We start from the raw sequence: 12040 nt of genomic DNA, 5'->3' as shown, positions 1-12040 counted from the left end.
CACGACGTACGTACATATGCACGTAGAAGTACGTACGTATACATATACACACGTATATACATACACGCGTGGTCCGTATACGGACCAATAATTCTCAATCGCCGTTCGGAACGTTCGCTACGGGCCGCTCGCGCCGTCCCTTAAATCTAGCAACGAGGCCGACCTTATCGGGTGCCTTCCACCGTGCGCCATTATTGTGAGATACTGTACGTCCTGATCCGTCGTTTAGAGCCTATCCAGGCCGCGAATCTCACGCGTTCGGCAGGAGGTTTTTCTCTTTCTCTCTTGCACGATCCTGCCAACGAAACAGAACGAAATAGAAGGAACGACGTGTATATACGTTTAAGCGAGACAAAGAGGAAGAGAGAAAGAAGGAAAACGGAGAATGAGAAGAAAGAAGAAGAAGAGGCGACTTTCTGTTGCGTGGTGTTGTTGCGAGCGCGAGCCGCAGCGCATGGCCACTTGGACTGGCACATCGCGGGGGAGGAGTTGAACGGAAGGGGGTGGAGGGAGGGGGCGCAGGTAATCAGAGGCACTAAACCACGATACCGTGCTGGCAGTTAGAGGCCTCTATCTCTTCTGTCGTTGGTGGTACAACACGCCCGGTATTATTTGCAGGCTGCCACATTTGTCGTAGGTGGTCTTGCGACAGTGGCGTCGCGCGGCCCGTATAAACGACGCCGTCTACGACACGCCGCGCCGTGGTTCTCCTTCTTCGCGTTCTCCGGCCGCTCGCGCGAGCAACGAACATGCGCACGTTCGGCCCTTTCCAAAGGATTCGCGTTCGTACGGCAACCCCTTTGTTCCACCTTTCCCCTTGTCATAGAGGTGCTACCGTGGACAACGTCGCTGGTACATATCGATAAGACCAAAATACCATTTACAGTTTAATGTATCGATAATATTCTTGCAATACCGGCAAAGTAGATTGGGCTTGAAAATATAAAATTGTATCGCGTCTACGTCGACTCCGAATAAGGCATGTTTGAGAATCTTTTTAATCAATAAGAGTAATAACTTTCTTTCGAATTCCGAAATTTTATACAGCAAGAGTGTTTTGAAAGATACTGTATAATTTTATTTTAGGTTTAGTGAAAATTTGATTCATCGATGCGATGGAAGGCAAAAGGTAATATAATTTTTCCAATGTTTATGCAACAACAACTTCTGTTCCACACGATAAACTGCTTTTTAGAAAAAAGTAAGTTCTTCCTGATGGAAGAACAAAGGCCAAGCGAAACCAAAATACATTCTATGTATAACATACTGTCGATAGTAAAAAGTTCGAATAATATTAAATGAACCTGACTCTTTCCGAAATTCTATTTTAGTTCTATTCTGTTCGGTTCTATTCTGTTTGTCGACATTTCAATGATATAGATATATCTATCAATTTTTAATAAAACTAAAATCTAAATCTATTATTTCGTCCTCTTACTTTCGTTCAGTCCCTTTACTCGCATTCTTCTCTCTTCTCCTTCCCTCGGTAAGCCGGTAAACCCCGTGACTGATTAACGATAGAATTAACGAAGATTAACGCCCGTGGCACCAGGCGAAATTTATGGTCGGTGTACACCGATTCCTGAATTATGGAGTTTACCGGGAGCCGGTATCTCCCGCGGGATCTCCCAAGTGGCTCTACCTGCATCTCCGTGAAACGGAGGTGAAGTTCTCTTTTTTGGGGGGATACTTCTGCCGCCGGATGGATAAAAAAGTATCTCTTGGAAAAGAGACTCCCGAGGGTTTTTACGATTGACAATGATATTCGTACGATGACGGTAATGATGATGATGATGGACGAGCTAGAAGCGGTCGATTAGGTCGACGCGTTTATTCCGTCATAATCGGGACGGTTGAGATTGATGGCGGAGTAAAGAGCATCGATGGGAGTGGAGGTTACGTACTACAATCGAACACGCTTCCTCCCGTGAAACTCCTACGTAGCCGAACAATTTCGCAAGCAGCGATGAAAGTAGATCTTCGTTGACTCAGGTACAAAGTATTCGACCGTATACCGGTGGATACGTAGAAAACGACGGGCTTTCTTGTCTGTCTCTCGTGCAGGGACGATTAGGTGGATTTCGCCTTGAAAACATTCGACGGTGATTGTCGACGAAGTAGGAGTTAGTTTTTACCCGTATATATTTCCCTGAGTCTTTATTCCTTAATAAATTAATTTTATCACAGAAAGTGAAAACGTGTCCTGTATATATTTATAACGTTATCTTGGGGAACGAATAAAGAAATGGCAGAATCTTTCATAACAAGTAATGTAAAGCGCGTATGTATAACGATTCGCGAAAATACGGTATACTATAATCTAAAATTATCGCTCCAATTATTTTCTCGTTCCGCTATTTAATTTTCCTATGTTTGTAAATGTGATTATGTTTTATTTCACTAATCTGGACAATTAGTAATCATAAAGAGAATTGTTTCGATAATCATATATTCCTTACTTGGATCTAAATATGCTGCTCGTTCAAAGATACGTTAGTTCGATTATCAAAAATGTCTCTCATAGAAATGATTTTGTCCTTAAGTTAAAATTACACGTTTGGTTTATTTTTGTTCTCGTAGTAGTATCTATCTTTTTGTTTAAGTGTATTCAATCCTTTTGTAACATTTAAGACGAAATTTGTAGTAACACATTGTATCTTGTCGTACATAGTATCGTTTAACAATTTCATACCATATGGTATCATCATCATAATTCTATACCTACTCTTTATTATATAAGTTCCTCGCTATGAAATCTCCTGATTCTATTTGCAATCCCGAAAATCCAATAAATCTTCAAAAATTCAACAAATACTCCGTCACGTTCTACCAAATACATTCACCTTTCATCGATTCATTTTTCTCCTACTATTTAACTTCTTCTATTTAATCAATGAACCATCGTTCTCCTAATGAAACAAGCAAAAGAAATCTTCTGAACTCTAACCCCGTGATTCTGACGTGGCTACCGTCCACCAACCCCCTGCACATAATCCTTGGCGAGCGAGGTGTCAGCGACTTCTTGAAATTCCATCGGTGAATCTCGAAACGAGGCGACTCGACGCGGTCGCGTCGATTTCCACTGTTGACATACGAGCGGTAAAGAGGGGTTAACGGTTAGGGAATGATTAATAAAGATGCGCGGGCACGCGTTCCACCGGATATAAGGCCCACACAGATGCACGATGGACGTGTGTGTGCGCGAGTACATAGGAACGCGCCCCTCTATCGGCTGCTTCTCGCCAACTACAGAAGAAAACACGGCGTAGGGCCGCGGTAGGTGAACCGGTGTGCGCCCGTCGGGACGCGTGCGCTCGTGTATCCTCGAGGAATACGTACGCACACACTTTAGCCAGAAGGAGCAACAATATGAGGAAGAAAAGGCGAAGAAGAAGAAGACGAAGAAGACGACGAAGAAGAAGCAAAAGGAGGAGGAGGACGCGCGTCCACGTGCATAACTCGGACATAAAACAGGCTCGCTCGCGCAAACCACGGCTCCGTGCTGGGGTACGGATGGGCTAACGGATGGACGGACAGACGGACGGATCGACACACAGCACGCGCGCATGAATATGTAGGATGTCTGGAAAAAAAGACGAGGAAAAGTGGGGGCGGCAAACACTCGACGCGCATAGTAATCGAAGCCGCGTCATGCCAATAACATCGCGCGCCTAATGTTCGATCGATCGATCGGCTCCGACTCTCCACCACAGGGTTTTCCTTGGTTCTGCGGGCGCGCGCGCGCGCGACAAAGATAAGCTTGGCGCGCGCCACGACATGCAGCTGATTTACGCGTTTCTCTCGCGCGTGAAATGATAGAAAAGAGGGAAAGAGGGAGAATAACGGCGAAGAGAGAAGAAAGAGATAAAGAGGCAGAAGAAATTGATAGGGATGGAGGATCGAGACGAAGAAAAAGGAGCGGTTGATGGAGGGGTGGAAGAAGAGGAGACGCGTGTGCCGCGTACGAAGACACGCGCGAATGGCCGTGGTGAAACGGGCGCGGGTAGGTGGCTTACACACGAGCGGAGTTTACAATTTTCTGCACGACGCTCGTTCGAATGCCTGTAACGTTGCGGATGCCAATTGCCGATAATTCAAGGTGTACCTACCCACGATATAACGCGCGGCCGCAGACGCTGACAGATTGCTGGGTACCGGGACAAGCCCTCTCGATCAGCACCGGCCCTCTTTTAGGCGCGCCACGTTTTGGCGCGGTACGGATACCAGCGCATTTCGAACGATGCGACTGCGATTCGAGCGAAACTATGGTCACGCTGGATGCGTATTCAGAATTGATATTCCGACGAATTTAATACGTCAATGTAATCAAATATGTATGTAGATTTTTACGAGTGTACGTATTGTAGTCTTGCGGTGTTTCATTCGTCAGAATGTCATTTTGTCTGAATACGCATCCACTGTAACCATGGCCTAAAGCTTTCATCGGGGCTTTAAACGTTTATTGTCCAAGCCATATTCGATCATATGAATTGCTTCATAATGAAAATGCTGTCCTCGACAACTGTCCCTGACTCGGCTGTTCTTTTATATTTTTGTAACCAATAATAATTTGTTACGAGTGTTTGATAGCGCAAAGTATGGAATGTCGAAATTAATCATATTTATGGCAGCGGGATATCAAGAAGACGGACTTTACTTATATCCGAGTTATCGATTAAATAAAAGGGACAGTCAAAATTTACCGCAAGCTCGAATCAGACGCATGTATTCCGTATATCGTACTGTACTGTATATTGAATAGGATTCTAAAGAATAGCCGTATGAAATATCGTAAATAAAAATGTTAAGGCAACCGTACGAGACAGTCCTTATGCATAAAAGTGCAATTTGTACGTCTGCATTAAAGTCAATAAACATACCCGACTGTAAAAGATTCTGAATTCTAAGCTGTGAAGTGACATTAACACCTATCAACAGCTTACGCTATGAAGAGAATGTAAATTACACATCTTTTCTAGGATTTTATCAAAGATCTATTATCAGCGAATATTATATTAGCAAGTGTCAGCAAGTAAATTACAAATATAATTTTATATTAAAACACGAGAAAGAAATGATGAAAAATAAATGAATTATCTTTTCTATTAGACACATACGTTACTTATTGATATAGAAAGATCGCAATGATTAAAAAAAAAAGGTTGTATCTTTTATACATTCATCGCGAGTAACGATTGAAGAGAGAATCAATAGAAATCATTTTGTAACAAACAGCGTAAAAGTAACCTTAACGCTTTATAGATTCTCGGATAGCGAAGGTAAATTATTCATTCCACGTTTGTAATTCAAGTTTTAAACAAGTTGTTGGCGGAAAGCATCAAGACACGCGTGTCGTTTGTTTTCGAGGAGAAGCTTTAATCGAAAAATAGCAACGACGATGGAAGGTACAACCTCTTGACTTCCAATCGCGCATATGCCTTTTAATATTAATGCACTACGTTGGCACCTACGTAAGGAAGCGAGCATGCGTCGAGTCGCAACGGTGAATTTACGACGTATTAAATTGCGCTACTCGATATCTTTGTAATTTTCTCCGATGGGCATAAAACTGCGTACTTACGACCAAGGGAAATAGCCGACCCCAAGGATTTGACTCGAACTCGTGTTCCTTCACTAAGTTTAATTAAATCAGCCACCGGAATATGAATAAAGACGTAGAACCTCGATCTTTGTCCAACTTACAGCTGCTATTACAATTTCATTATTGTTTTTAGATGTTAGTACACTTTTTATTACTACAAGTTAATTTGTTAATATGTATTTATCGCGTGTTTATCGTTATCTAAGATTTATTTGTTACTATAGTACCCACGAAAAAGTATGAAATGCAAAATAAGGGAAAAGTGTTTTACGTTTAACATTAAAACTATCAATCACTAATGTGGATCTATACATATGTATATATAGTGAATCACAAAAGCAGACGAAAACTGCTATTGCATACACATTATCTGTTACATAAAAGATTTCGAATTTAACTCTGCAGAGACATATCACGATTATATCGGTAAAGTGCGTAACTAATCTGGAAATATAAATAGAAATTACGAGATTCATCGTAAACATATATTCGATAACAAATTAACATGCAACATGAATAGCACATATCCGTTAAGGCTTAGATATGGTTCTACTGAAAATATTGAAATTTATTAATGTAACGTTTATGTACTTTCGTAATGTTTGTGAAATGTAAAGATCTTTTATGTGCACGTTAATATTTGTTTCAAATTATACCAATATAATTACGATGGTCCTGTCTCACAACAATGGCAATTAAATTTAAGAATGTTTCGTATAACACAGACAACATATTCATGATATATTCATGATATATTCAGAAATGTCTACAATTATTCGAATACTTTGATGAACTCGTATGTGATGTATGAATGAAAGCTAACATCAATTTTTTTGATAGCACCAATATTCTTGTAATTGACATACTCGTGATTTTAAAATATATTTTCATTGAACTTTCACTTCTTCTCCCTATTTGTAATTATCTTGCATTTCTTCGTTGGATGGTTTATAATATACATATATTTTTCATTTAAAACGAACGTGTCTTTTGATGAAATAAACGGAAGTAAACGAAAACGTTTCGTGACAAAGAAAATTCGTGATTATCGTCTGCGTTTTCTCTGCCAGTTCGTACCTCCATTCACGTTGAACACGTGACGAGTAATTAAATTAATAATAACAGCGGCACACGAAGAGACTTTTCCGACTTTCTTATTCCCAGAACTGTCTGGGAATAAGACCCCTTTCCAAGTGAAAAAGGTTTTTCTACAGCTTCGTTGACGCTTCTGTCTTTATTTGGAACGCGCTTCTTCGCTTTATTAATAATTCATTAACCCACTTTATTAAGCGTCATTCGATCGTCAAGTCGAACAATGGAAATATCAGCGGCTTTCTGTCCGAATTTATTTGTTTATTTATTTGTTTATACGCGTATAATCTATGATATTGTGATTTCAACTTTTCTCTTTGATCCGTTATCTCGAAAGTAATTAATTATGCCTTTATTGCGGTATGCAGGAAGGATTGGAACGTTCGATACAAAGGCAACGCCTTTCTAAATTCTTTCTGTATATGTCTCAGAATGTTCTCAAACGAATTAATACCAATTTAATGATTTATTATTATATCTAATGATTCATCGAATTCAATCGAGTCTTTAACGATTCCCTACGCGAAACAGTTTTATTCTTATGGTTAAAAAGAGACACGAAAAATTGTTTACTGAAAATGAAAACTTGAATATCTTAGCGCCCACGTACTATGAGCGCCGGTGAAGCTTTAGAGAAAACTAGTAATTGTTAAAATATTGAAAGGCTTTAAACGTGTGAATTTTCAAATATAAAAAAGACACTTTGTTGCTATTTCATATAGAAAATCATAGAAAAATAATTTGGTAAATTAGCTTAATGTTTTTTATATCTTTCACTTGCGAAAAGAAACTATAACATATGTAGAATATATAAGTGAATTAAATATTTAAAAAATTGCAATAATTAGTTATTTTACTGGTTGTATAGCACAATTTCTAAAATACCGTAGCATAATACTAAATGTTCCATATATAAAAAAGACACAAACCAATGGCTAAAATACTCAGGTTATAAAGATAATAAGAGAATAAAATAAAAAATAGCATAGTTTGAAAACAGACGGCCTATCTATTCAGCTTACGCCGATACTTCATACTTTAGTAATATAAATCCATTCGAAAACATTTGTCTCTATATTGAAAAATATAGGCACCTATGTTGCCAAATGGTAACACCGTTCATTCAAGAATTAAATGAGTAATATTTTTCCTTCGATAAAATTATTCAATAAAATGTCTCCTATTATCAGCAATAAAATAAATGTCAAAACTTGAAATTGCTAGAAGAATTTTGAACACTTGAAACTTTACTTATTCGTAATGTTTTTGTTTTAAATATATTCATGACGAGATACAATTCGTGAAATATTTTTCTGGAAAAGACGAGTTTCATGTATCGAAAGCAAAAAGCCAGAAGAAAATTTGCCGAACGTCGAACGTGAACTTACCGAGCATCTTGCTGAGATCGGCGTTGTGGAGATCAGGATTCTCGTCGGCCAATTTCTTGCGCTCGACCTTTGCCCAGACCATGAACGCGTTCATCGGGCGACGTATCCGTTGCTCCTTCAGGCTCCTCTGGGCCGTGCTGCCTGGATGGCACATCTTCACTCCCGCGGGAATCGGCGAGATGCCTTGTTGATACTCCAGCGACGGACCGGAAGCCAGCCAGGACATGTCCTCGAGTCGCTGTTGCACTGGACCGCTCAACATTCCTGGTATCTGAAAATTCATTTCCAATTTCTCATATTCGATTTGTATTTTTTAATCTTCAGTATTTCACCTTCAACTCGTGATCTTTCATTCTCGATATTGGATCGGTAGTCATTGATTCTCGATTGCCAATATTAATTGTACTATTTTATAATTGTGATATTTGCGTAAATTCGTATTTTTATAAATATAGCTGAGAAAGGTAAAAGGAAATGTACACAGAGACTTGTTTCATCTATTAAGCAAGTACTATAACGAATACTATGATTTTGATACTTTGCATAATTTTACATGAATATTATGTGCATTCTATGTATTTTTAAATTTTCGAAATTTAATTACAACGATCACGCTATTCTGAATATTTTATACATTTTTACATATGTATATATCTTGCATATCTGCAACTTTAAATTTTGATGAAATCCTCGCTCGCAGTTGAGATCTAGGTTGCCAATTTCCAAATTATTGTTTACAAATTCCACCTTTCAAATTTTAAGTCCAACTTCTCTTTGCCATTCTTCAGTTAAGGTCCACAATTTCCTGATTTCAATCTGAACGTGCAATCAGTCAGAGAATCAACGAAAATGATCCATAGATCGATTCTTCCCGATAATTACGCGCTTATTAACGAAAACGGGTGAAAGTCGCGCTCGATATTTTCCGATTCCATTAATACGTAATTACTGGGAGATATTAATCGAGCAGCTAATGAACGCCACTCGAACGCGGTGTACCTGGTATTGTTGCCGAGTAAAAGCTGTTCAAAGGTTGCCAGACTCTCGTTAGAATCGGTATTGTAATATAATGAAAATGAATAATGCACGCAACCGGGCGATAATAACGGCTGATAACTTAATGAACGTAGGATACGGTGATAAATATTGAGCCTTCGTGAGACCATATGATGTCTATGTTACAATTGCCAGGTCGACATAAGAAGGCAGGAAAATAAGAGAAACGTAGTACAAATAGGAGATGGATACGAATTTTAAGAATATTCAACGAACGTCTCTATTTTCTGAAAATTTCTAAATTCTAATATCAAAATACATGATTACCACTTAACTCTTTAGAAATCAAATATATAACTAATACTGATGGAGTTCATCGACTTGACTTTTGTGCAACTCCTATTGTAACAAATACATTGTTATACGAATCGATATACGGCGTACGTATATTATAAATTCTTAATATTTCTTTAAAAGTCGTAACTGATATGAATTTTTTCGTTTAAATCAATCGAACAAAATGTAGATAGATACAAATCATCTTTTATAACTTCAGGTTCGGTAAAACAGGTAAAACAATTCCGAATGGTTACGGTCGAGACTATTTCCTTTTCGTATCATTTCTCTTCGAGTTACGAGTAAAGCCAGCTCCACACGTCCTTTGTATTTCGAATGCCAAATATTCATTATTTCACTCGCAATTACATATCGTTGATTTACTGGGATAACGACACGTTTCGAAATATGTCAATTTTGAAATATCTGCATTTTTAATTAAAAAACAGAGCTGTAGGTATTATTTTAGTAATATACTTGTTATAATTCCTTAACAAGAACAATGTCATGACTCAAAGAACATTACGTACGTTGTAGAATAAAGAAATTTTCCCATTTCTAACTGGTGAAATAATTAACTATTTACTCGAACCGATTTATTTCAAACCGACTTGCTGAAAAATCTAGTTTTTTTTTCAACTGTGTCATGCTTCTACGGAATCGACGATGTGTACATATCTCGGTATATCGATATAGCATTATTTAATTAATAAACGCACATCGCTTACGTACATTGGTAGTTGTACACGAATATCTAGCGAGCGATTCATACGTCATTAAATGATGTATATTTAACATTCAGTGAACTTATGAATAATGCTGAATGTTTAGATATCTCTATGTCACGTGTATTTAAAGTACATGTGTGCTGTATATACATAATGGCATATGCATAGTGTACATTTTTTGTAATCCACTTTTTCAGATATATTAAAATTAACGATTTCGAAGTTGTGTCATAAACCAACCATAAACGTATATCCATTTTTCCCATCATGCTACTGTAATCTTAATTATACATGTATGTACATAGATACAATATATTTAAGTGCACGTTAAAACTTCTGGTGTGAATATACGAATGTATCATTCACAAGTAATATATTTAGAGGAATATTAAAGTTTGGCAGTTATAACGTTAGCATATGCGTCAAACCATAAACCGTGGTGTGAAGCCGGCTTAACTCGAGGAACGCTATAAAATAGTGAGAACGTAGGTGTGCGCGTGTCACGTTCGAGGTGAAACAGCGTTCCGTAAATGAAAAATATGCGAGCCTATTTCCAAAGGAACGGTCTCTCCTGTCTGTGCTGGATCGACCGAACCTAAACGTACCGAAATGATTTGGGTGTCAATGGGCATGGAACTGTCGTTGCCGTCGATGTTCGACTCGATGTCGTAGGCCCTCGACGTAGGAGTCGCATAAAGCGAGGAATGAAGTGCCAAGAGTCCAGGGGATCCGCCATAACTGCTGACCGGTGGTGGTGTCACCTCACCCCTGTCATAATTATCCAGCATCCTATAAATCCAAACGTGAATTTATTAATCATTAGTACCGTTTATAACATACACAGGCGGCTTTTGATTAACGGTAAAATTGCTACGCATCCGGTGCGAGTTCTCGCGCAATAGTACCAATGAAATAACGCGGTCGTGTATCGTTTCGCTTCAACGAATGACTTGTTTTTCATGTGAACATGCACATCATGGTATACAGGCTGCTTTTCTCCGATAAATCTCGGTGTTGAAAACGACCGGGAATTATTTTAAATCGATGAACTTCTTTTATGGACCGTGTAAAACTCGGTGCGGTCGAGTGATGCGACGTCGTATAGATTTTGACTTTAGAGTACCTAAGGCAATAACATACATGGAAAAATACTATACGTACGAAAATTTAAATTACTCGTTTTTCTTTTTTTTTTTACTCTTATGACTAGACTGCGGACGTTTATGCAAATTTGAATTTTTGTGCATAGAAGTAGAAAAATAAATCCTGATTCGAGATTTATTTTATCGTTCAAATATCATATAACGGATGTTTTACTTGCTATGCTTATTATATATTTCATACATTTTTGCATATTACAAACGTGCATATATGTACTTATGCAAAATATGAATTTTTGTATATTTCATATTCATGTTACTCTTTTTATGTACCTTTGTATGTATATATGTTTTTTGTATAAATTCTCCATAAATGCATAAAAATCTATATTGTTTTCTATTAACTATTAAATCGTTTCAGTTCGGTTAAGTTCTATCGTTTTTATTACCATTTTTGATTTATTCTTTCATTACTTCGTACTTTCGTACTAAAACTACTATTGTCAACTGGCATTTTCATCTCTAAATTATTTCTAAAGATACAAATTTGAGGAAGATTGACAAAATGATAAAGCTTCGATCAAGAGAATTTATGAATTTTGCAAAAAAGGTAAATCAACAGTAGTAACTGAAAATGTTAATTCGACGTATTTGCAAGCTGTAAATATAAAGGCATATCAAACAGAATCTGCGATGTAAAATATATTTCTCTAATTTCTTTCTTGAATATAGTTTATAACTTACGGATTACGGAATAATTCATTTCTTTCACTAGACTCGACAATTAGCTTTTCGAAT

At 37.8% G+C, this 12040-nt stretch overlaps 1 protein-coding gene across 2 annotated transcripts in view; it reads right to left on the bottom strand.

Annotated features, from left to right (window-relative positions):
* Positions 1–12040, bottom strand: part of LOC132906690 (putative transcription factor SOX-15) — a 68149-nt gene that overhangs the window by 27315 nt on the left and 28794 nt on the right. For both annotated transcript variants that reach the window (XM_060959096.1, XM_060959087.1), the window contains exons 3-4: positions 10748–10931; positions 8083–8353 (exon numbers count right to left, since the gene is read on the bottom strand). In XM_060959096.1, coding sequence (XP_060815079.1) covers positions 8083–8353; positions 10748–10931 — 455 coding nt within the window. The remainder of the gene's footprint in view (positions 1–8082; positions 8354–10747; positions 10932–12040) is intronic.

This window comes from Bombus pascuorum, chromosome 1, assembly GCF_905332965.1.
Source record: "Bombus pascuorum chromosome 1, iyBomPasc1.1, whole genome shotgun sequence".
NCBI lineage: Eukaryota > Metazoa > Arthropoda > Insecta > Hymenoptera > Apidae > Bombus > Bombus pascuorum.
The sequence above is the reverse complement of the archived record's forward strand: the minus strand, read 5'-3'. Positions and strand labels throughout refer to the sequence as shown.